Source organism: Pholcus phalangioides, unplaced genomic scaffold (assembly GCF_987345545.1).
Source record: "Pholcus phalangioides strain wild (caught in Gottingen) unplaced genomic scaffold, Ppha-v1.0 ptg000008l_1, whole genome shotgun sequence".
Classification (NCBI taxonomy): Eukaryota; Metazoa; Arthropoda; class Arachnida; order Araneae; family Pholcidae; genus Pholcus; species Pholcus phalangioides.
This window is the reverse complement of record NW_028301601.1, coordinates 38,418,775-38,445,037: the sequence shown is the minus strand read 5'-3', so window position 1 is coordinate 38,445,037 and position 26,263 is coordinate 38,418,775. Positions and strand designations below refer to the sequence as shown.

The 26,263-nt window shown below is 39.7% G+C and overlaps 1 protein-coding gene across 1 annotated transcript in view; it reads right to left on the bottom strand.

Annotated features, from left to right (window-relative positions):
• Positions 1 to 4,384: 4,384 nt before the first annotated feature.
• LOC149084257 (bicaudal D-related protein homolog) overlaps positions 4,385 to 26,263 on the bottom strand; it is an 82,162-nt gene continuing 60,283 nt past the window's right edge. The window contains exons 3-11 of the mRNA XM_089234622.1: positions 20,610 to 20,726; positions 16,685 to 16,831; positions 15,933 to 16,094; positions 15,129 to 15,218; positions 12,195 to 12,416; positions 11,764 to 11,889; positions 9,613 to 9,749; positions 8,760 to 8,880; positions 4,385 to 6,665 (exon numbers count right to left, since the gene is read on the bottom strand). Of these exons, the coding sequence (XP_089090748.1) occupies positions 6,516 to 6,665; positions 8,760 to 8,880; positions 9,613 to 9,749; positions 11,764 to 11,889; positions 12,195 to 12,416; positions 15,129 to 15,218; positions 15,933 to 16,094; positions 16,685 to 16,831; positions 20,610 to 20,726 (1,272 nt within the window). The 3' untranslated portion in view covers positions 4,385 to 6,515. The remainder of the gene's footprint in view (positions 6,666 to 8,759; positions 8,881 to 9,612; positions 9,750 to 11,763; positions 11,890 to 12,194; positions 12,417 to 15,128; positions 15,219 to 15,932; positions 16,095 to 16,684; positions 16,832 to 20,609; positions 20,727 to 26,263) is intronic.

Genomic DNA, 26,263 nt, shown 5'->3' with positions numbered 1-26,263 from the left:
GTAATCAGATTTTCCAGCCATTTTTGACCCGCCCCTTGTCAGCAAAACACTGACCCCCCCCCCCCCCCGTCAGCAAAATTTTGTCAGCAGCTTAGAATATTTCATATCTTCAAAAGGGGGTGGTTGATGACGTAAGCAACTACTTTCAAACCCCCCTCCCCCCCCTTGTCATCAAAAGTCAGCAAATCCGAAACCCCCCTCCCCGATGCTGACGTAATACTTGAATGACCCCTAAAGAGACATTTTATCCCATTTTCACTGCATTTGTTTTTTAAATCCATTTCAAACACGAATTTTTCTATTTACGTACTTTACATTCAACGTTAACTGCGTTTTATGCAAGTTATATACACCCGTATCCGATATTTCATTGATCTTTACTAAGTGTTTATTGCTGTGAGGATCCTTAACGTATTGATGGAATATATATACCTCGTTTTGATCGTATTTTCTTTAAGTGAGCGACTTTGCGTACAGAGCAGTACACGGTGGTTGTGTTGCTTGTTCAATGTTTTTCACGTATGCGGTATTTTATACTACACGCAATGCATGTGCCAAATACTGACGTGCAAATAAATTTTTCATTTAAAATAGAAGAAATATCGAGTACTTAGTGTCCATTCTTGTTGCCCTCTTTTTCTTTGTAAACATATTCGTGACAGCGAATCTGAAAAATTATTTTTCTTATTGAATTTTTTTAAAAGCATGTCGAATGGAAAAAAATGGTGATTTTTAGAGAGCTCATCTCCTCTAAATAAAATACACGTACTTCGCTCATGGCCCCAACATAGGAGGCGGAGGGGACCGACAGGGCTTCGGGCCAGGGAAGGGACCCGCTATATTCTCGGTTTTTAACACTATAAATTCATTTTAAAATGGTCAGCTTTCTCTGAGACGGCTAAATTCCGGCCCGGCTCCAGTGTGTGGACAACATGACTTCGCCTCTTCATATGCGGCATTTGGATTTATTCAAACAGGATGAACCGAAAATCATCAGACTTTTTAGAAATCCATAAAAACTGAACGAATTGTCGTACGAACATCGATTTGCACTGAAACTCATGTTATTATGAATTCGCATTTTATTTCAACAAAAAACTGTAGTTCAGAATTATGTCGCTAATAATGGGAAACATAGAATATGCAAGTGAAATTACTTCTAAATCCGCTTAAGTCCGCAAAACTTTCTTCCTTCCAGTATATTCAAAGATTTTTTAGTTTTTGTTTAGAGTATGACTAACTTATAGAAGAACGGAAGAAGGAAAACAAACGACTTCCATTCAAAAGGGTTGCAATAAAGCTTCGCGATGATGAGAAAAAGGGGAAAAAATTTGGAGAGCTAGAATGAATTTTTCTTCCATTTGCGTTTGGACAAGATGTCTCGTCCCTGATCGTTAAGGGGTTAACATACAGACGGGTTATAAATAAACAGACACTACTCAGACGTATATAGCGTCCGCTTTGAGGGAGGTATTTTGATGAAACTTGGAGCAATACAGGATATATAGACCACAGAGAAAAGAACGATTTTTGAATAAAAAAGTGTTTTAAAATTGTTTAAGTAAAAGTGTTTTTTATTTAAAAATCTTTTAAATAAAAAACACCACCACTTTACCACCAGGAGAAAAAGCGGAAATTTTTTATAGCAGATATATTTTCTCATGGTCCAAATAACGTATATACCACGTTTCGATGAAATACGTCCACCAGTAGTACCAGGATAATTAAATGAGTAGGATCAGCTTAGCAGCAGTTAATTAAACTGATACTACTATGACCTATACAGCGCCCGTTGTGGCGAACGTATCTCATTGAAACTTGATATAGTATATACGTTATTTGAACCATGGGAAAAATATAACTTTTATAAAAAAGCGCACTTTCTCGCGAAAATAACGAAATTTTTAAATAGTCGAAATTTGACTATCTTTCTTTATATTGAATTTTTCTTTTCCTCATGGTTCATATCTATATATATAATTGATTTTCTGTATGTGTGTCTGTGTTCGCTATACAAATCTACAATTTTAGACCGATCGTCGCCAAATATTGCATACTAGGGGGGGGGGGGGCTGGTGGCCAATCCCCCCCCCCCAACTTCTCTTCACAACATATCTTGTTTATTTCGTCCCACTTCACCAGCGTGCTATGGAAAGGGACGTGTGAAAGTACCAGCTTACTGAAGAAGCGAATTTTGCAGTAATAAAGCAACAAAAAACAAATGTGATTCATCAAGTACCCCCAGAAAACTTGCCCATGGGGTCATGAGGCTTGTTGGACATCTCCCCGGTGAGGGGCCACGAAAATTTCAAATTTTCATCAATTTTACAACGAAAGAAATCCAGGGCCCCCATCCAGTAGTAGGGACCCAATACTCAGATTTTCAGTGGGGAATCCAGACTGGATTTATCTCGGTCTTCCACTGTTACAAATTCTACAATGTTAAACAAAAAAAAAAAAGAATCAGATTCATCCAGTGCCCCCAAAATGAAACCTGTGAACATGGGGGCGCCCCCGACTTGGAAGCTTGTCGGTCATCCGCCGCTGCGAGTGCCATGAAAAATTTTTATTTGTATTCGTTTTACCCACGAATAAAATCCAGGCCCAACCACGCAACTACCCGTGACCGAATTCGCAAATTTTATGGGGGCCCCAGACTGGATATATCTTGGGCTCTCGCTATCGCAAATTTTTCAACGTAAAGCAGCAAGAAAACAATGAGATCCATATCAAGGGTCCCTGGAAATGAAAACTTTCAACTTCCCCATGAAGGTATATGTGCAATCCCCCTGGGTTCCCGGACCCTGTGTGTTGGGAGCACTGGTGTTATAAGTATATTATACATACCTCTCGGCATGACCCCTCCCCCCCCCCCCACAAGGTCAGGGCTGACAGGGGCCGGAACGATTCTTATCACTTTTTGATTTTTCACACTATAAATTAACCACAGAGGGGCCCCTGAAAAGCTGGTTTGGGGGCTCATCATCTAAATTCCAGCCAAGGGCCCTGCTGTAGGATGTGGGAGCCTCTCGGTACATGCACATAACATGGTCCCGATGTGTCAAATGGGTGCCGATATATGCTAGAGTTAAATGAATACTTGCCCCAAAATCGTAACCGACTTCCGTAACACAAAAACGTCACTCACTTCCGTAACATAAAATCGTCACTAATTTCGGTTGCTTAGAAACAGGCCCTTTTCGAGTTTGTGATTTTATATTATAGAGTAGATATACCAAACGGGACCCGACTTGAACGATAGGCTAAATACCCATCGTCAGAACTGGGCAAATGCTCGAATGGGCGGAAAACTGGTCGGGCAACAATGGCTCCTTTGGTTACCGTGGTTCCCTAGCAATGCGTTTAAAATATGCATATGCCTTTACAATGGTTTGTCACTTCTTCAATGCTGCCAGTATTATGCATAATAGTTTATTCTTTTATACAAGATATACAGAAGACTGGATGTTGTGAAGATATTTATTATTTTAGATGTTAATTTTTTAAGGAAGGAAAAAACTCATCTCCGCCTCTATTCTTTTATAATTGGTTTGCCACTTTTTCAATCCTCTGCTGCAAATGAAGAAAACCCCGGCAGCGCCGGATATTATACAGCTAGTATCCTATATTCCTCGAAGTTTCATCAAAATACAGTACCTCCATCAGAATGGGCGCTGTCAGGGCCGCAACTAGATACTTTTTCATCCGGGGCATCCGCATTTTGGTACCCATATGTGGAAAAAGCAGTTAAAGGGTGTATTCGGCGCTCCCTTCCGTCCAGCACCCGGAGCACAAGACCCACCTGCTCCCTCCTAGTTGCGGCCCTGGGCGCTGCATACGTCTAATTAGTGTCAGTTTATTTATAACCACTGTACATTACAACTATTTCATGCACTACTTATTTTACATTTAAAATGCATTAAATGTTTCATTTTGATGTTCTAATGTATAATTCATTCATTAATTTCATAATTTGTCGCACAAATTCTAAATACTGTATTCATAAGTCTGGAATCATTTCTTACACCGATTCTGAATTTCCATTAATTTCGGTTTCATGTGGACATTTTCCAACATTTCTGTAATTATGTATGACTTCTTGAATGCCGACCCTTCCACTTCCAGAAATACAGTAGTACTTCGATTCGGAATTCAGACTCGAAAAGCTCGTAATTCGAAATTCCGTAAGTCGGGGACTCGCTGTAAAAAAGGTGATTGGGGTCAATACCCTCATCATCTCCTCTCATGAGCTTATCGTTGAAGCTCAAAGCAGTAAGTGCCCTGAATATGCAGTAATGCGATACTTTCACGGATGCTAATGGATAAATATATTGAAGTTCTTAAATATGCGTTTCACTATAGATTAAAGAATGACTATCAACAATTTGAGATGATTAAAAAAAATTCTTTAATAGTACATTGTAAAAAGTTCACCAGCATTTCTCATTTCATCCAAAATTTCGTCATTGCAATTGTTATCTCCGAAAGAAAAAAACAATTTTAACACTTTGCTAAGATCAACGAAAATAGTCACTATCAACATATTCATTTAGATAATAATTATTTCAAGAGCACACAAACAGCGCAACATTTTTTTTCTCATTTGATTGTCTCCCTCGCTTTTAAATATAACAACCATCTTATGTTTTAGTAATACTATTGTGTATTTTGATTGAGATTCGTTGGGAGAATCGTCCAAATATTAAAAATCACAGTCTCAACTCGCATAATATTGAAACTTTCTAATATTTAAAGAAAAACAACAAAGCGTGTTTTTTTAAAACTTTGCAGCGTCTTTTATCACAGAGAAGCTCATTGCTTTGGTCCCTAAGTATCATCACGTCTGAAGAAATTCACCGAAATATACACGTTTCATTTTTTTTCCTTCTATTCCTTCAAATCTCGATTTCGTAACAGTCAGAAATTTTTATAAATATTACTCTTATAGACTTTTGAAATTACCATTCGATGATGTCCAAAAAACGATAAAAAATCAGCCACGCTTTCCGAAAATTATTGTACAGACCAATCTATTGATTACCCATACAATTTGTGGAATTCCCCTCAACCTCGGTAGTCGCTGATAATATAGAGAAAAATTCCAAATTTTTATACTGTCGTATTTACTCCATATCTGTGTTTAATTTCCATATCAAATATACAGTAAAACCTCCCAAAAAGGGTCGCCCTTCGTTCATCCGAAAACTGGCTCAACTTTTTAGAGAAGAAATAGCGGTGAGAAATATATATATATAAAATTTGGTTTCAGACTACAAATGTATGGAGCAGTGGTTCTCAAACTCGTGGCTCTGCTTTGGTCAGCCATTTTCACCGCGGTGCTCCCTGAAGCACCCAGAGTGCTCGATGCTCTCGTGTCCGATTTTGTTCTCACGAGCACTTGATCAACGTTCCAATCGAACACCTTGTACTGATTGAGTTCAAGGACTGAAATCATCCTGATTTCATGCATTCGCATGTCAAACTAGCCGTAAGGGTGCTCTTTTTTTGACGATGGGGTACACAGGCAGTGCTCGCGACTACTTCACCAAACACCAACTCTGGCCATATCGCTATATTGCAATTTACTGCCATTAATGAGATGGGTCGGAAATGAAGGCGCTGATCTGTCGGTGGTCGCCTCAAGTTCATAAGGGAAAATATCTTACCTATATCCTTCCTCCCTTGGGTGCAAACCCGGGACCGTGACAGCAACCTTCACGGTGGTAGACGAGTATCTTATCAACACGCCACTCGGGCGCCAGTGCTCGCGACTGGAAAATGGTTGAAGATATCTATCTTAGGTCAACGTTCTGCGGTTCCCTCAAACAATCTAACGAAGAGCCCTCAACGCACCGAACAGGCATACATAAATATCGTCAGCTCATCACGACGCCCCTAGGAGCCACGACGCACACTTTGAGAACCACTGATATAAAGAATTACCTCTGCACAGCATTAAAAAGGGGATAAGAAGCTTATTGGTATAAAATGGATATAGAAGTCAGAAACGCATGGCCTGAGTCTTACTGAGCACTTGATAAAAATGTCACCCACTATTACAAGCCAAATTCTATATAAACCACATCGTTTAATTTACACTCATTTGAAAGAGCAGTTCACAACATTTTTGTCCTCATTGAATGTATGAGGGTAAAATCCAGACAAGAAAAAATTGTTCCCAGGTGGCCCTATTATAGAGGTTTTATTGTATGCAGTTTTGGTTCGCAAAAGTGAGATTAACAACAACATAAACAATTATCCTACAACCTTCAAGATAACTTTGATAACCCGAGATCTCATTGTATTCAAATTTGCGATGGTTTGAGAACACCTCAAAACAGAGTATTAAAAATTTTCAAGAATCAAATCCATTCAAATTAATGTCATTCTTGAAATATTGTGATACTATACAACCCCGGACGGTCACGTGTGCAGGAGTTATATACGTTATTAGAACGAAGAAGAACCTTTTGGAAAAGGCACACGCGGATTTGGAGCACGGATTGACCGATCGATCACCTAAAAATTTTGAAATTCAAAAGTTTCGCCTTGGTGGTGGCTGGCAAGCGCTTGTGGTTCTTGCTGAGGTGATAACGTCTTTCTTCTTGTTCGTAATTCTTCAACTTCTTCTTCATCTGTTCATCCAGCAGAGCTTGCATATCGAGCTGTTGAAGAACAAAACCAAGTTTATCTTTGGAATTATTTCGATTAGTGAACATTCTCTTTAAGGGAGGCGTTCAAAAGGATACTTATAATGAATATAATATGTGAGGATTTTTTCAAAATAATATCCCTCAGTGGCGTACGCAGGATCGGCCTTTGCGGGGGGGGGGGCACAAAAATTTTCTTCCCGAGAAATTTTGAGTTGCCATCCTTCAAAAAGTCCGAACATTAGCTGACTTGGGCACTTGGAACATGACATGTGACGCAAACATGACATCGATTCGTCGTTGTACGGCCTACACGACTAGTGACATCCAACGAACGCGGACGGACCGCCACCAACGGAACGCTTTGATATCTCCTTGAGATGGGAAGCGGGGTGCGTCCGGTCCTTCAATGTTCAATCCTTCAAAAAGCATTTAAATTAACAGAAATTGGTTAATATAACAAATAAAGGGAATTTTCTTTCGATAGAATTTTTCAACCGAAATATTAATTTTTTCCCTAATTTTTTGTCTGCTTGGGGGGGGGGAAAGGAACGGGATACTTGTCTCACCTTCCCCAGCGTACGCCTCTGCTTCCAATATTTTCATGTAATCATAAGGTATTAATTCTTTAACAACTGACAAGAACATTCGACCTACAAAGCGTGTTCTTCAAGAGATTCGTTATACATTCATGTACTATTACGGTTTGGCTCCGCGATTCGAGCCAATTTTAGACCAGTGCATTCGACTTCAAGTCCTAAACCAGTGGTATCCGACCTGCAGGGGATTCTCGCATGCGGTCAAAGACAAGCTATTAAAGAAGAATTAAACAATATTATTATACCGCGTGCCTAATAACACATTATTAAATAACACATTATTTGTGGATCATGTGAAATTACTCTTTTTAAATGACTGATAGTGGGATGTGGTGTCCCAAAAATTCGTAAATAGTTTAAAAATTCATAAAAATTGAAGGAATCGGTACATCTTTGAAGGCGGTTTGCGAAAACGTTATTCTAAAGAAAAGGAATTATTTCGGTACAAACAGTAAATTTAATTACATTTTCTGCCGAGACAGGGCGCGGCACAGAAGCTAATCACAGAATTTTGGATCTGAACCTTTATTCAACTCTTCTGTGTCCGAAATGTTCGTAAAGCTTTAGCTAGTGATTCGTGGCTGAGGTAAAACAACTTCGACAGAGAGAAGTGTTTTATCTACCAATATAAACATCACAAGGCATGTGAGCGCCTTAAACAGTAAAATTCAGAAATAAGCTGTTAATCGTACACCCTGCATTTTATAGGACTTTAATTTGTATGTTTCCAGTGATTTTGCTCTCGTGCAGCACCTCTATCTACAAAAATTCGAACTATTTTTTTTTGTACCAAAAGAAATCCTCTTCGTCGGAATAACTTTTCACAAACTGCCTTGACGATGAAATCTGGTGGGGGGGGGGGAACTTTCAAGTTGCAGCTGAAATGTTACAAAATCATTATAATTTCGCGGTTTTTTTCTTTTCTTTTCTCAGAAAAATCACCCGCTTCCATACAACGTTCGTGCAACGAGACACCCGCTAATAATGGGGCTAATATTTTAGCAATATTTTTAATTATATCTGATTATTTATGCGAAAAATCGCAGATTGCTAAAAATATTTTTCCATATAATATTTTGAAAAAACTCGTAACTCGTAGAAAGCAGGCCCGCAACTGGGTGGGCATAGGTGGTGATCGACTTGGAAATCTGGGGGGGAGGGGGCACGATGATGATGATGCCATTTCATATATACATATATACATTGGATCAGTCGACTTCACCTTTGACGTTGGGGGACCCCACGCCCCCTCCCGTATCTCCGCCCATGTGGGAGGGGGGAGAGAAAGTGGGACTGGTGCCCCGGCGCGATGGAGCAGAAGGAGTGCCACATTCACCCTTTAACTGCTTCTTTTAGTGCCGTTTTAGTTCTCCCTTGCAATCACAAGGGCGCTAGAATGCCGGCTTGCACCGGGTGACAAAGTATCTAGTTGCGGTCCTGATCGCAAGCTACGCAGTACGAAATAAATACTAACAACATCGACAGAAATATGCATTAATTGCAGTGTTACCTGCCACTGATCCAGCTGCTGGGACAATTCCACTTTTTGTTGTACGGCTTCCATCAGCTGGCTGTTGATATGCATTAGTTCAATGCGAGTTTTCGCCAGCTCTATTTCAACTGCATTTTTCCTGGTTGGAGGAACAAACAAAAAAGATGTAAAAAAAATAGGAGAATAAATATAATACAAATGATACGAGGGCCGATATCGGGAAGCCGTAAAACTTCCGAGTCTCCATTCGATCACTTGGCACCGCACCAGCAGGTGATTAAGATTTTTTTTTGTGTTACAAAATGTGCAAATACCTAATACTAAAAATAAATTAAATATAATACATGCTTGTGCTGTTTTTATGGAGTTTGACTAGTGCTTCTTTTAAATAACGTATGTGCTGGGACATCTGGAGGAAATCTCTGTATTCGTTGCAGGTTATCTCTGACAGTCAACGCATATTTTGAAAAAAATGTTTTTCACCTTTCCTTTCATGATAATTGTCAATAACTTTGCTTTCTTTTCTAGTAAAGTCAACGCCAATGATCATAACGTTATAATGCTCATAACATTATAGTAACCAGGTTCGTCACTGCGACCGGTACTTTAAGTCCCAAATAATTGCGTATAATGACCATTCGATTTAACGTACGTTTCGTTGTAACGATGGAAGTTGTTATAACGAGTGTCGACTGTTCAAATATTTTGTTATGTGTTCTTCTATAACTTTGTTTGAAATATTTAAGATGCCAACTTAATTTTTGCTACAACCTTAACCCTAGCATGGAATTCCCATTGAATAAGATGTATAGCTTTTCGAGGACAATGAATGAGAAAAATCATAAACGAGTCATGTTAGAATGTTCTTCACCTGGCAACAGCTTGGTCTCGCATCGTCCAAGCCTTCTTGACGATTTCATCCTTCGCCCAGTCACTGCTGTCCACATCTTGCCTGAGGTGATCGCGCTCTTCTCGAAGAGCGTCCAACTCTGTCTTCTGCACCGTCAGCTTAAACGGAAAAATCGAAACAAAAAGTTACACTGTTAATGATGTGAACACATGCGTAGAAAACACGTCAAAACGCAGGTCTAGCCTTTATGCTAGAAATTCATGCCTGTTCATATAGGAGATCAGGAAATTTTTATTTATTTATTTCTCGAAGAAGTCACGATGGGTTCACTTTACAAATACACTTCATGTTATTGAATACATTGCAACAAGGTCGGGCTTGAGCATTTTACGGCCCAAGATAATTTTTCTACGTTTTTTTATGCGGCGTATACAAAATGATACAACGGTCAATTCTTAGACTTGAAAACCTGTAGTTTATTATGTGTGATGAAATATTTCCCACCTATTTCCCTTTGAATATATTTAATTCAAACTTACACATGTAAAAGGGAAAACTGGGAGGAATTTTCGGGATTGCATACAGTGACCATATGACCAGCTTTTTCATGGGAAGTTCCCGTAGTTTTCGTCATCCTGTACTTTCAAACGAAGCCTACTTTCATGTTTTATCGTTCACTGAAATCAAGGATTAAAATTATTTTGCCAAATTATAGACGAAAAAATTAAGACTACAAATGTAAATATATTTCTCATTCTGTAAATTCATATCTCCAATTCATAAATATGAATATTACCGCGCATTTTTCATATTAAACTTTTTTTTCCATTGTGATTTTCAGTAGCACTACATTTCCCACCATTGGTGATTTTTGCAGTGATTTTAGCAATAATTGGCACCTTTGGTTATTTTTGGCATCACATTTAGCGACAGCGGCCGATTTCCCGTATTCGAGATCCTAATTTTCCATATTTTTCCCGAGAAAATGTGGCCAGTCTGGAATTGTAAGAACTGAAAGAGTATTTTCTTTAGGGATTTTTCATTCATGCGAAGCACAATTTGAGGACTTTGAGATTTTTATAAACAGATGCAAAAATCGGAAGAATCTGATTTCCGACCAGAAGATTTTATTAAAGCTAAGAAGAAATCTGAAAAATCGTAAAAGTTCTTGGTGAATTGGAAACATTAGCGCCTATGTAATGGCTTGGAACAGCCGCACAATTTTTTGCCTGCCTATTAGTTTGTTGTGTGTATTTGTTTGTGGTAACTAACAGTTTATTTTTTTCCAATGCGGTTATAATTACAACATTCCTTTGAAGGGAATTCATTTGGCTATACAATGCTAGAATAATAATATCCAAACGGTAACGTTAGATAGACCTTTTCAAAAAATAAAATTTGGAAAAAAAAGGGTACATGTATTACGGTACAAATAATGAACCTCAAGTACATTTTCAACTGCGGAAATATACGCTAAAGGTTTCGGAACTCGTCGTATTTTGCCGAGAACAAAAAAGTTTCGAAACATGTTGGGAACTCGTCAGTAAATCTAAAAGAAAACAATTCGCTTTTGAACGGCTTTGTTAAACACTTCTCCTTAGCGTTTACGGCAGTGGTGCGAAAACTTTTGTCACCCGCGGCTCTTTTGCCTAATTCATGGTTCATCTGTGGTGCTCAGAATAGTTATGGTAGATATTTTCACTTATAAAAGAACCACTTCAAAGCATAAATAGGCATACAAATCAATATCTCCAGCTTGCCGCAACGCCCCTAAAAAAAGTTGGCGACGCCGCTAGGAACCACGACGCACACCTTGAGAAACACTGGCTTACGATTTGGAACACGATTTATATGATGAGTTCCGGAATTTTACAGAGGAGCATCTAAAAGTACCCACCGAATGCAGATATTTTTTGGATATCTCCCTAGTGTAGAACGAGAAATGTTTACAATGATAATATGAACAAATTATACTTGAGACCGATCCCAATATCATCTCTTGGCTACAGGGTCTCAGTTACTTATTTATAAGACCGCTAATCTCCAAAGTTACCTCTGCCTCTACTAGGTTGACGATAACAATAATAGTTGTTGTTGAAAACTTTAATTGAAAAGAAGTTGAAGGCAGTGCAGTGAAAGCGATCAGTGAACCTTGGGATTTGTTGTATTTACCTTGGTGTTGAGTTGAGCGATCTCGTCGGTTTTACATCTGAGATCGTCCTTCTTAGCCTGAAGTTCTTTCTGCAGCCTCTCCAGGTTATCGGCGTCTTCGGCGATTGTCTGGCACGCCAAACAAGCCTGCAAGAAAGAAAAAAAAAATCTAATTTCCTGATGCGTCAGCAGAAGAATATATGAATATCAAAAAATATATGAAAATACACACCGTGCGTGTTTGATCCTTGTACTTGGTGAATTGCTTTTCCAGCAAAGTTATAGTGCAAAAAAAAGAAAAAAGAGCAAAGTTGTAATTTCCGACCCCTGGGCTTCTTTACTCGGGACCACGATTCAATTCCGACGTTTGTTCACAAATGAGGAGAGTATTTTAAAAAAGGATCAAGCAGTTCCATGATTGAGGGAGAGAGAGAGAGGAAAATGGGACTTACCATGTCAGGACCCTGGGACAACAAATCCTCGACGAGGCTTTTGAATTCTTGCAAGAGGCTATTGAACATGCCCACTCTCAGCTGGTTGGCCTGAACCTCTTCCTGTGTGGACGAATTAGTCGATATGCCACTATCTACGGACACATTCTCTCGACGCCTACGCAATTCGGAACATAGTCTTCGGAGCTGCTGATAAATATCCACAACCTCCTGAGCCAGATGCTGACGAAAAAAATAAATAAATAAACAGTAGCACACACACACACATTTCCACCTGGATTTGAAAAATAAAAAATATAGTATTTAAATTCATAGATGATGGCTAACTTCCCCATGTTCACTGTTAATTGTTCTTGACAGAAGATTTTCAATTATGACGTGTGGAAAAATACTTCATCTGCTTATTTTCAGGTTCGGAAGATATCACGGCGAGATTAACTTGAATCAAAGTTTCAGAATCGATTGAAATTGAAAAGGCACTTGATTTGGAATAGAACTATTTGAATCAATCAAAGGCTACGAAAGCAGGAAGGGACTAAAAGGCACGTGCTTCTACTCTCAAGGCAATCAAAAATCAAAAAAGTTTTTGCTTTGTTTTTAATTAAAAATATTAAGAGAAAATATCTCAAAATCTTTAAGTAATTTGTTTCAATTTAAACGCCATTCTTTGACTGAGAGGAACGTTACATATCTCTAGATCAATCTTTCCCAACCGGTGTACCCCGGAACCCCCGGTGCCGCGAGATATTATGCAAATAAATAAAATATTACGGTCGACTTAAGGTCTAAAATAAATTAAGTCGAATTAATTACTCTCATGCATGACAGACTTATCGGATAAGTCACCATCTATGGTTGCAGCAATTGTGAGCTTTGGCCTGAGTTAGGTCTGGCTATTCATGTATGGCCCCGTTCAAAGCGCACGCGCTCTAAGGAAAGAGAATTCGTTGGCTTTGTGGTCTAGTGGTCTAGGGCGATCACCCGGCAAGTGAGAGGACGTTGGTTCAATTCCACGCAAAGACAGTTGAGTATCATTTCTTGGATTTATCTTAGCATCAGCCAGCTGTCAAAAACCTTCGTAGTAATAGCGGGGATTGACATCTTTGGATAAGCTGAAAGACCTCATTTTTCAACACTCATCAAGATTGCAAGATGCACAATAGATATGTACTTTCCATCTCTTTCCACTAAGAATCTCGACTGGGTTGTCTCACCATTTGATTAAGCAGGAGAAAACAAACTTCACCGCTTGCGAACGAGATGCATTTATTGATCTTTGCGCTGATTCCACAGTCAAAGGTAACTTCACTAAAAGAGTGAGGCGTCGGTAGCTGCTTTTTGGCATGGATTGAGAAAGGAGTATCCTAATCTAATAAACTAACGCACTTTAGTTCCTTTTCAACATCATATCTATGCGAGCAAGCCTTTTCTGACATGGCGACAATAGAATGCTAAGCAAGAAATAGACTGCAAGGCCTTGAGGACGATGTGGTGTTTCGTTGCCAGCTATAAGGCTTGATATCAAGCATCTGTGCTCTAAGCATCAATCACAAGTTTCACATTAATGATTACTCGAACAAAAATTTATCGATGTACTTTTGCTCAGTGACTTACGCTGCAGTAAACTGTATTCTGTATTTAAGGAAGGGTACAGGGTCGGAACTGGGGGGGGGGAGCAACCTGGGGGTCCCCGGGAGGAAAAATTTAGGGAAGCGGCAGTTTTTTACGTAGGAACAAAGAACGCCGTCACAAAATTATCGAATTTTAAGATTGTGGGGGGGGGGCAAAATAATGTTTGCCCCGGGCGGAAAAATCCTAGTTACTGTCCTGGAAGGGTGCCCAAGTTTTTAATGCTATTCCCAAGGGTGCCGCGAACTTCAAAAGGTTGGGAAACACTGCTTTAGATGAAAAAATGTTCTGTGCCTTCAATCTCCCCCAATTCACTGGTTTCGTGTACGACGATGAACTTATTACAATTGTATTCTGGCATCAAATTATTTCTTTCTTTCAACCGAGCACAACTCCGGTCTATCGCTATAGGGCGATTCACTACCGAATTAGTTACGCCGGAAGCGCGCGTGTGTACATTTTGAGGGCGTATCGATTGTTGCGCGTGAATTTTTTAGTGCTAGCCAGCTATTTTTCAAACTATAAGTGAAATGTAATGATTGAATATTTGCACCGTTGTTTAGGCCTGTTGCTGTCTGTGGCGAGACTTTAATGGATACATCGGCTCTCTCGCATTCGCACTTTGAAGTAGAAAACCACAGAAAATCAACTTCAGCCGAACGCCAATTGTGCCGCCGTTGGAGTCCGAACCCGTCGACCCGAGATTTTGTTTTTTTTTTTTCCTCCCATTTGGATTTTTTTGTTCTGTTGCACACTGTGTTTTCGCTCTCGGGACTTACTTATGCGGGGCAGTTTTTGGACGGCTGTTGAGCGTTTTTTCAGTTGGAGTCGTGTCTCTCCCTGATGATGTTGATTGAGTGGCGGCCGTGCTGGCGCTTGAAGGACACCCTGTATATGTATATGTCTCCGGCGCGTCTCCAATACGTTAGAGGTTCTCACGAATATTAACGTGAAGGCGCGTCTGGTCTTTCTGTATATGTATATGTGTCTATAGTTATTCGTGGGCCCCTTCAAGGCTTGCTGGTGAGCACGTGCCCATTTAGCCTCAACTTTGTGCCATTTTGCCCGCTGGTGGTCTTTTTGTGCTTATAATACTCCAGGCGTCGCATCGCTCTTCCACAAAACCCTCTGGGGACAGAGCGGGGGTCATGGTCAGTTTCGGGTATTGTGGAATGCGGAATGCAAGAATTATTCGCTTCGCGAGTCCGCCCTTATGACCGCACGACGTTACAATGGCTCAAAATATTTCTGAATTCTCATTGGTCCTTTTGAAGCATTCAGATGTCGATCTCAAATGGTGCTCACCTTGAAGTTCTCGTCTCCTTCAGGGAACAGGCCAGCGAGAGGTAGGACTAGATCGTCACATTCTACGTCATCCTCGTGTCCACCTCGATTCTAAAAAAAAAAAAAAATGTTGCATGACTTTTATACATTACTTTACACAAAACTTTTGGGCGAATGCACCATTATCCGAGAAATTCGCTAATTCACTTGCGATATTTGTAGAAAATGAGAAGAGCAACGTTTTTAAGCGACGTCTCTCACTTGCTACAAACATCAGGAATAGCAAAGTTCTGCAATAAAAGTAAAAAATAATAAAGGTGGATGAAACGCGTCGAGTAGTGAATTCCCGACCAATGACCCAGAAGTTGTATGTAGTGATCTAATGCAATCAATGAAAGCAAGGGCGGCGTAGCGAGGGGAGGATTTGGGAGTCTGGTCCCCCCCCCCCGAAATGTGAGAAAATGACCGAAAAAAGAGAAAAAGATAGCCAAACCCATCAAATCCATTGTTCTATAACTTTAGTCCCCCCCCCCTCCGAAATGAAAGTGGTCCCCCCCGAACGAAATTTCTGGCTACGCCCCTGAACGAAAGCCTGAAGAAATATTACAAAAATGTATTTATCAAACCACAAGAGAATCTTCACATCAAAATAAAGTAAACCAATATTATAGATACTTTTATATTAAAGATATAGAATTGAAAACAAGAGGACATTTTTCGTTGTATGGAAACATTTCAACGAGAGTGCTCTGTGTTATTATTTGATGTTGAATCCTCCGAAAAAAAATGTGTGGCGTACGAAAAAGAATTGTTACGCATACTTACTCTGGAGGAATCTTCTTCCATCGAGGAAGGAGCGGACATTTCGATCTCATCTAGTAGGGACGAGTTGCCCGTTGGACTCCTCCTGAGTATGAGATCGAGCTTCTGCTGCAACTGAGAATTCGTTTGCCTGAGTTCCTCCAAATCCTGGTTTTGGCTTCGTATCTGAAAATGATTCAAAATAATAGTTCGAGTACTCAATTCACATAAGTTTGAGAGTCAAAAACGTTCGATCACGTGTCGACGCAGAATATCGATCGTTTATTTCGAATGATATAATTTTCGATTCACTTTTTAATCTCTCATTTACATTCAGAATGATTGGAAATTAACGTGGGGGGGGGGGGCGGAAAAGAAACTCATTCTGTTACCTTTTTGACGTGAATACGTCTTCTAAATCATCTGACAATACTGCGAGCATTTACACAAAGTTGCGTGACGAAATTCTTCGAACACTCATATCTCAGAAAGTACGCAACGCAAGTCAAAGCCAATAGTATCGTCAGATGCACATTGCGAAGACAAATCCAATAACATCACTCCCGTTTTAAAATATCTTTCTGTCCGGGCACCAGGCCCACTGCCGTAATTCATAACAAATTGTTTTCTGTTATATAACAAATATCTCGCGTTCAAGATATTTAATTATTATTACTTTACGTATGTTTCGGAGGTGTGCAGCTCGCATTTCGCTCATCCAATCAGTGGAAACTGCTAGATGATACCCGTTTCATATTTGTATTACTCTTACTCACTTTGACCTCTTGATCTCTGTTCTGCCGCTGAAGCAGGACGATGCGATCGCCGGATTCTTCTAGAGACAGATTGAGGTTCTCCCTTTCACCGGTCAAAGCGTGAATCCTTTGGCCAAGATCCGCTTTACGACCTTCCAGCAAATTTATCTGTTAGACGAAATAAAAAAAGACAAAAGTTTCTTTATATTCTTTTCACTTTGTTCTTAATCACAAAATATCGCTTCCTCTCACGCAATACAGATGGAGGTGGTCATCCCTCTTTCGCGGCCGAATAATAATTTCCCCTGGTATAATAAATGTATGAACTTCAAACCCCTGATTAACGGTCACCCCTCTTTTACGGACGAATTGTTTTGTCCCGCCGGCGTGAGCAAAAGAGAAGTTTTACTGTACATAGCATTTCCTTTACACAGAACTACAACTACAGTATATGCTGGAACGGTTTTAGACTCCAGCTGTAATCTATGCACACGTTTCTAAAATTAATGTCCGAAATACATTCGGCGCTGTAAAAAAGACACAGAGTTCAAAGAAATGGTATAATATTAGCATAATGCATGCAAATGTATTTTGGAAAGATGCCTAGCAGCCGAAATTCTGTAGCAGTTGCTATACATTGAAGAAACATGAAACGAAGCCTGCCTCGTCGTTAATACAAAAGCCATACATGTATAGTATAACTTCACGAGGTCATCCCAAGTCTTATCGAGATTTTTTTTAGTTGAACTAGTTTTTCTTCTTCGCTGTATTTCAAAGGTTTGTTGTCAAATGTTTTGTCGTGTACTTTTATGCACAAATGTTGTGAACTTTCTTGCATATTTACCAAAATTTAATACCACTACTGAACCACATACTCACCTTGTCCGTATGTCTCTATGGAATTTCTGTCGATTGTGCTAATAGCGGAATGTGTGTGCATGTTTTGTGAACCTAACGTGAAGTTTGTTTCTTTGGAAGAAGGCTTGTTACGTGTTCAAGTAGTGCTGCCACCTGTCTTCCGAATTCGGAAACAGGTAACTCAGCCGGTCAAGTTTTGCTTGCGTCATGCGTGAATGTTGCAGGGCTGATTTTGTGTGTGCGCTCCCTGTGGGGAGACTTTTCTTGAAGAGAGACGAGATGCTTACACGACCGCATAGCGGCACCAAAATTTACTGCTCAGGGCCACAGCTAGAAACAGACATTTACTCTATCTCCCGGGGCAACTACCCGTTTTGGTGCTCCAAACCCGTAATTTTGAACGAACAAAGAAAAAATTCGCCGCCCTTCCTGGTTCAGAACAAGGGGCACTAGACGCCCCCTGCTCTCGTTATAGTGCTAAAGTTTAAGCTCATTTATTTAATTTTTTCACAGAATAAATTTATTGCAAAATTAATGTATGGGGGTCCGCTCAAGAATAAAGGAAGCCTACTCACACCTTTGCTTACGTAAATTATTCACACACATCCCCGAGTATTTTTTTCTTTCTTTGCCTGAAATAGCATTTGGACATTGATTTTGGACGCATGCGTAACAGTGAACTTCAATCCAAATTCTCGCACTCGTTCGATAAATCGGTACACCCGGTGATTCTAAATTCATGGGACAAATTTCGAGAAGTGTTATAAGACTTCTAAACAATCTACTTTGGTCATAAAATGTGTGGTCGAATCGCGGTGTAGGGTGGTTTTTAGAGAGTGCACACAACAGCATTTCACCAAAAGTAAATGTCATATTTTTCTGACGGATTAAGTGCAATCAATCATTCGTGTAATAACCTGTAATAAGTGCAATCAACCATTCGAGGGTGCACATGCACTTTCGGATTGAATTGGAGTTTGCTTTTTATTGGTGCAAGGACCATCAAGGTTATGCTGCGCCAAACCATGATCTGTACAATGGCGGTACAATGACTTGCGGTAGAATTTGCGTTACCCAAGTTGCAACATGCTTATCACAGGGGTCTTCAACCTTCCAGGTTCGGTGGGACAAATTGAAACTTCCCGTAAAGCCCACGCGACATCAACCCATGTAATTTAATGCCACCTTAATAGAAGGGGGAAATTGTTGCCCCGAGTCAGAGACAAAAATAATTAGACTCCTATTCATTCTGAATTTATTTCTTTTATCAATTTTGATTGACTCTGGAATAATTTTTTCACTAATTCTCAAAAGTTTTTGATTAATTACTGATTAAATTAATTAATTCTGAGATGAATTTGCATCTGAAATCGCTTTACATGATTAATTATTTATTTCGGCAATTCTTAAGTTATTTTCCTTCTCAATATATTTTGAAATTATTTCTTTCAATAATCATGCAATTATTCTTTTATTGGTTGTGAAATAATTCTCGCATTGATTTATATACGTTATTTTTCTCACTAATTCTGAAATTATTTATTACAAAAATTCTGAAATTAATTTCTTTTAGTAATTCTGAATTTTTATCGATTCTGGAATTATTTTAGAAAAATATCTCTTTCATTTACTCCGAAATTATTTCTTCAATTAATTCTAGAATTATTCATTTTTCAATGTTTTCATTCATTTTCCGAAAATTATCGGCGGGACACGACAAAAAATTCCGAGAGCCAAATGTGGCCCATGGCAGGGCAGTAATTAGGATTTTTGCCACCTGGGGCACAAACATTATTTTGCCGCCCCCACAACTTTAAAATCCTATAATTTTGAAACGGTGTTCTTTGTTTCCACCTGAAACTCCACCGACCTTGGCAGTTATCCCCCCTCTAGTTACGGCCCTGGCCCATGCGTTGAAGACCCCTGGTCTACCACATTACAATACCCTGTAATTTCTAATCCGTCAGAAAAAGATATTTACTTTTTGTGAAGTGCTGTTACTGCTCTCTAAACACACCCTTTACCGCCTCTGCTATTCGACCACACATTGTATGATCAAAAATGCTTGTTTACGAGTCTTATATCACCTCTTAAAGTTTGTCTCTTGAATTTAGAATCACCCTGTATACGTAATCACCCTGTATCATCATGGAATATTTTTCAGTTTGTTCTCTCGGTTCAGTACCACCGAATGAGGTGTTTGAAAGAGAAATCGGTTGCGAATTCCGGTGAGTTTTTCTAAGTTCGTAAACCGCAAAATCGGGGTTATCAATGGCGATAAACGAGACACAACCTCTCTCAAGGAAATAACTCCATGACTTATAAGCAATGAAAATGCGGTACATTTTTGACTTTGGTCGATCAAGCATTTAAAAAAGGAAAAAATGTGTTTTTTTCTGCATTTCGTTTCGCTGCCCGATTCCTAGGATTACATTCATTTTATAAAGGGCAGAAAAACACAGAAACATTTCTTCGTCGTGACAAATAGCTATCTGATACGTAGTATATATATTCCATTTAAAGTCGGTATCCATTTTGATTCGGCTGAATAAGTTCTTTTCCCGAGAGAGAGTAGAAATTTTTTATATATTTTATTTTTTGTCAGAGTCAAATGACCTTCCCCGTCTGTTTCGACGATAATCTACGGCTGAACGAACGCGTTGAACAAACATCAACAGGACCGTGCAGCGCAGGTTTTTTTTTTTGCTTCGAGCTCGTGGATTAGTCCAATATATCCGCGAGAAAGCGATTTTCCACGGAGCCAGCGGTGGTACTACAGCATGGCCATGCTCTCGTTCGCAGCAACACAACGGTAGCGACTTTCGTTTTTCGAAGAATAAATAGGGAAAGGATTTCTTAACTTTTATCTCTCTTCGCGATTTAATTTCAGTCACCAGATACAGAGAGATCACCTCTATCTCGCCTAAGCGAGCCGAGATTGACGAACGATTCGAAAATAGAAGCGAGCGTTCAAACGAAAGTGGCGTTGTTGATGAATAAACATTGTCGCGGGTGGCGTCGCAAATGGAGCGTGAAATGTATTACCCTTCCTATATATTATGTATTATACAGAATGTTCTCAACAAACCTCTTCTCGAAGTCCCTCCAGTTGAGAAACGTGGTCATGTAAGTTAGATTTCCGGACATTGAACTGCTCCCGTAAAGTCTGCAGTTGAGCTTGCAGTTGCTCTTCTGAGCGGGCGGCCTGTCGAGAAAGAAAGAAAAAGACAAGTCAACAATAATCGAACGGTGATTGATAGGCACAGTGTGACCGATAAGTTCCTAAATAATTTGAAAAATCCATAAAAATTGAAGGAATAGGTACATTTGAATGCGGCTTGCGAAAAAGTTTTCGCACGAGAGAGAGAGAGAGAGAAGAGGGATTTTTTTTTTGAAAAAAAATTAAAAAGTTTAGTTTGAATTGTTGTCAATAGAGGGACTGCACGAAACAAATCACTGGAAATAAATCAGTAAATTATAAAATGGCATTGTGTACATAAACAGCTAGCTCATTCCTGGATTTTCCCGTTGCCGGCACTTACATAAGGTTTTCATTGTGCTGTTGACAACAGTAGATAAAGCACTATTGGTGAAGTTGTTTTACCTTAGCCACGAATGGTGGGCTGAAGCTTTACGAACGTTTCGGAAACAGAAGAAACTGAAAAAGGTTCAGGTCAAATCATCAACTATTTACTTTCATGCAGCACCCTCTATAGACAAAAATTTCAATTTTTTTTTTCTGTACCATAAAAAAATCTTCATGAACTTTTCGCAAACCGCATTCAAATGCACCTATTCCTTCAATTTTTTATGAATTTTTGAACTATTTAAGAATTTATAGAACACCCTGTACATGGCGAAATGCTAAAAAAATTATTCAAATGTGGGTTGGGAGAGGGGGGGGGGGGTTACGTTCAAGTTACTTAAACCAACACCTCCTATAATCTATAGCTATAGATGGCGTTGCTTAAACGCTAAGTGCATGCCCCTCCCACATCCTGGAGCAGGGCCCCCTGGGATGGGATCTTTTGCGCCCCCCTCCGGTCAGACTTTTTACGGGTCCTGCTATACTTAATGTACAGCGTGAAAAAGAGTGATGAGAATTGTCCCGTGCCCCAGGGCCAGAGCCCAGTCAGGCCTACCCTTGTGGGGGCCAGGGCAAAGTGAATATAAAGAAGGAAGCCTTCTCTTTTTTCTAACATTGTTTCAGGTTCCTCATGTGGTTCTGGAATATTCCAAAGCGGCTATGGATGAAAATAAAATGGAAGGAAAGCCATGACAGGTGGCTAAACTGGTCTCGGAGAGTTTAGGAAAAAATAACTTTAGATTTTTTTTGACAAGATAAAGCTTTTAATAATATATATGGTGGGAAAATTGTGAAGATTTTCAGAAAATCCAGCAGAACGGTTTATAAAACCAGGACCATCATAACGCACGAAACCATCCAGGTCCTTACGTCCACAGGGAGCTTATGATATGGAATGTGACTTGGTACTATGCGTTATGAGAGTATGTCAATATGTAAGCTGTTGTTACTTCTTCTCCATGTATGGGGCTAGAGAGCATCACTTTATCTCTCTAGGGGTTAATAGATTAAACTTACTTTTTAAAAAATACTCACTATAAATTTACTCAAAAAATCAATTTTTCAACAAGTAGGAGGAGTTGCCGGATAAGACGGGGGAGGGGCACAAGAGAAAAATACGGTTCATAGAGGACCATGGACAAAAAAATGTCAACAAACGCTGCTATAGAGTGATTCGCCGAATTACCTCGTCGCATCCCTGAAAAGCTTAGGAGATCTTCATCATTAAGCCAACTGTGAAGCTAGCTGCAAAGCAGGGACGTCTTAATGAGCTCAGGGGGGCCCATAAATGTTTAGTGGGGCTCTTTTCAGCTTGTGTGAAAGAATGTTCTCTTGCGATAAAGCACTGAATTGAGTTACAAACATCGAGATGAAATATAGAAGAATGGAATTAAAAAGATTTCAAAAAAATTCTCAGGCAAGGGAAAAATTTTGTCATTCGGGTCCTCTCCTGCCGCCTTTGACTTGAATGCAGTTAACCCACTTCTTCGTACTTCGTAGCAGTAAGGGCCGCAGTGCTTTGCTTTTGCCCGAGTGACCGCAGAGTTGGAAATTATCAAATGAAGGAGTATTGTTTATTATTTGTTATTAGCATTGCGTTATTATTACAACCCCATTACTGAGCATAAACGCAGACAGCACAAACGTTGGAGGGGGGGGGGGGGTTGTTTTTCTCGCGTTGTAAATATTTTTTATTAACATCAGGAGTTCGGCTATGAACTCACCGAGGTTAAAAAAAAAAAAAAGAATATCTATAGCGCAGGGGTTCTTCTTTCTTAAATTTGGGTCGCGGGGTCTCCCGGGATGGATTCTTAGTGGATTTGGCCACACTATGGGCGACGACCTAAGCTTGATTCGGAAGGGCTTCCGAGATGGGTCGTAGAAATCCACTTACAGTCAGGGGTTCTTGACTTGTGTGTTACGACCTGAACTTGATAACTTGATTAACAAAGCTTTCGAGATGGGTCGTGTTCAGATTCACTTACAACAAGGGATTCTTGAGCTCTGGGTCATGACCCAAACTTGATTTACAGGGGGCTTCCTAGATGGGGCGTACAGTTACAGTCCTGTTATAAATGCACTTATCTCGTCTCGGGTTTCACTAATTTCGAAGAACAAACAGTCCTACGGGTCGCAAAGCTAATCTAGCCGTTCATTTTGGGTCGCAGCTTGAAGAAGGTTAAGAACTTCCTGACCTACACGAGAGAAAAAGTAAACCCACAACTCGTGTTTGTGCGAACCAGGTCTGAAAGAATTCCGTCAGATTCAAATAATCTGAAAACATTTCTGCAAAAACTACTTTTTTTTTCCTGATCAAATTACTGTACAGCATACATGCTCAACCCATATTGCGCGGGCAAAATGTGTTCCTCGCAGTCATTTGATATGGCCTGCAACCTAAAACCTAAGACCCCTTACACACGGAGCGGATGCGGACGCGGGTCCGCACACGAGCACATTTGCGGGCGTTTCGCCCTTTGTACTAAAAATATTCTCAAAATATTTTAATATAAATTGTGTGTGTGCTGGCAGGCATCAACACATGCTAATGTTTTTCACTAAAATGCTTTTTCTCAAAACTAAGATTTTTGTTAGATAAGGAACGTTTTTTCAAATATCACTCATTCAAATGTCATTAGACCCTGTGTGTATCTCAACACTATGGTGTTACATGTCCTAAACTGAGGTGACTTTGTGCCAAGGTTCCGACTATGTGCCATTCACGGATTTTAGGACGCAAGCGCTTCCTGAGAGCCTATGGATGAACAATCGATTTCCAAATTCTTCATGCCGATTCAGGAGCTGTTGGTGACTCCCCGACAGCATTTATTGCATCATCTGCTGTCTAGAGAATTTTTTATGTTATATTGTGATTTACACGAAATTTTTCAAGTGCGTGTAAACCTCTCCTGGCGCAGACAGTGTGTGTTTCGTGGACACTAGGTAATTTAATATTTCTATGTAGAAGTTACTTACCATAAGAAATACCTATTTGAATTGTAAACATACTTCATTTTGGCAGAAATATAACGCATAAACAAAAAAAAATGGGGCTTCAGGTGGTGACATTGTGCCACCTGTTTTTTTAAGGGTGTTTGCTTTTTTTTTCACTAGTTTGTTATTATCCTCGCAAGTATGTGTTGAAGCTGGTAGTCGACCCTACCGCAATCACTCAAATGAAACACTTGAAGAGGCTTGGAATCACACTAAGTGCGATCATATTGGGAGGCGTGTGTAAGGATCATGAAGAAAGTTGGTAAATTTTACTCATGGCCTGACCCTGCTGATGAAATTTGGTATCCGAGGTGCCGAATCATAATGAAAATCAAGAAACCTATTGGCAGGGACAACAACTTTGTAGTGTATTCAAAGAAACAAATGTTATGAAGAGATGGTATTTTTTCGGCCCGAAATATACTGAGAAATTGATTCAATTTCTCAATGAATGTTATATTTAGAGTGTGTTATTTTAAGAAGAGTCTTATATTTTCGAGTTTTAAGTCTTCTTTATTTGTGTTAATGTTTTAGGGAATTAACATTTTCCAAAAAAAAGTGAAAATAAGCGCTTTCTTTACTTAAAAATCTCAATAAACTGATTTTTTAGGTTTCAGAGATTATTTTATTTAAAAATTCAAAAATGACCTAATTTTGGGCAGAAATAGTTTTTCCAAAGAGTTTCAAGTAAACAACCGGAATTCAATAAAAATGGGTGTGACAGGCGAGAAAAAGTGATGGCGACTATGTGTCACGCGAAAAAAATTCGCTGTGTCCTTTCCAAGTCATCGTAATTTTTTTTAAACCAGAAATCGAAAGCTGCGATGTGAGGCAACCTTTAGTAAAATCCCCAGCAGCCTAGGAAAGCGTATGGGAATATATCAAGGAAAAACCTCAAAAAGTGGCACAAAGTCATAAACACGAGGTTTTAGGATTTAAATTGATGGGGTTTTTTTATTGAATTTTAACTTTAACAACATGCAACTTTTTCAAAAATCACCAAAATTTTCCCATATTTTGTGCCATAAATTTTTTTGAAATAATTTTAATAAAAAGTCCTCGTGTTATAAAGTATGTAACACGTAGGCAGTTAAAGTTGCTGTACCTCTTTTTTCTCAGAAGGAAACGGATGGACAGACGTATGTGGGTACATCCTCTTGATGAACAGAGACCTTCATATGGTGTTTTTAAGGGTATTTATGGCAAATGATATTAACAAAATTCCATACAAAATCATCTTTAAAAGTAGCCAAAGATGCGGACGATTCGACCCGGACCCGCGTCGTGTGATTAGCTCCATATAACCTAATGTACCAAACCTGTATGTGTACCACTTGGGTTTTGACACATGCGGACGCCATCCGGACCCGCACGAACACTTCCAAGTTGCGGGTGCATTCCGCATCGTCTGAAAGGCTCCGTTTGCACCAATAGTTAAAACTTCTTCCGGACCCGCATTCACTCCGCGTGAAAGGGCCCTAATTTTGTAAAAGTAAACTAAGTGCCGTATATCCAGTTCACTTATGTGACTCACTGTGCAGTTCTACATCACTTCAATGGCCTGTGAATCGTTAGAGTGGCTCGCGGCATAATTACAAATCACTCAAGTTGCCCGCGGCACGGTTCCAGAGCACTTAAGTGGCCGCAACATATTTACATATCACTGCTGCTCAGTTCCATAATTTACGCAATCCGTGGCGCATTTCTAGATCATTTAAGTGAATCGCGGTGCAGCTCCAAATCATTGAAGTGGTCCGCGGCATATTTACAGGTCACTTGAATGACCTGCGGCACAGTTCCATCAACCAGTGGCTGTGTTCCAGAACACTTAATTAAGTGGTCCGTGATGAGTTTTCAAACCAATGAAGTGGCCCACACTGTTCTAAAGGTCGGCCACTGTATCAGACTCCGAGGTTTCTGTACTTGTTGCATCCGTATTCCCTTGAACTGATGAGTGATAGAAATAAGGATTTCGCCGGTTGTCTGAATATGGTGAGAAATCTGAAGGAGGGCTTTTCAAGGGCAAACCAAATCCAAAAGAAACAAGAGAGAGAAAAGTCGGCAACGCCGAAAAGTTGTCCAGAGCGATGGAAATTGACGCAACGGCCTATTGTTTAATGCTGAGGTGAAGAGGCCCCATCTGATCTCATTGTTCTCTTTGC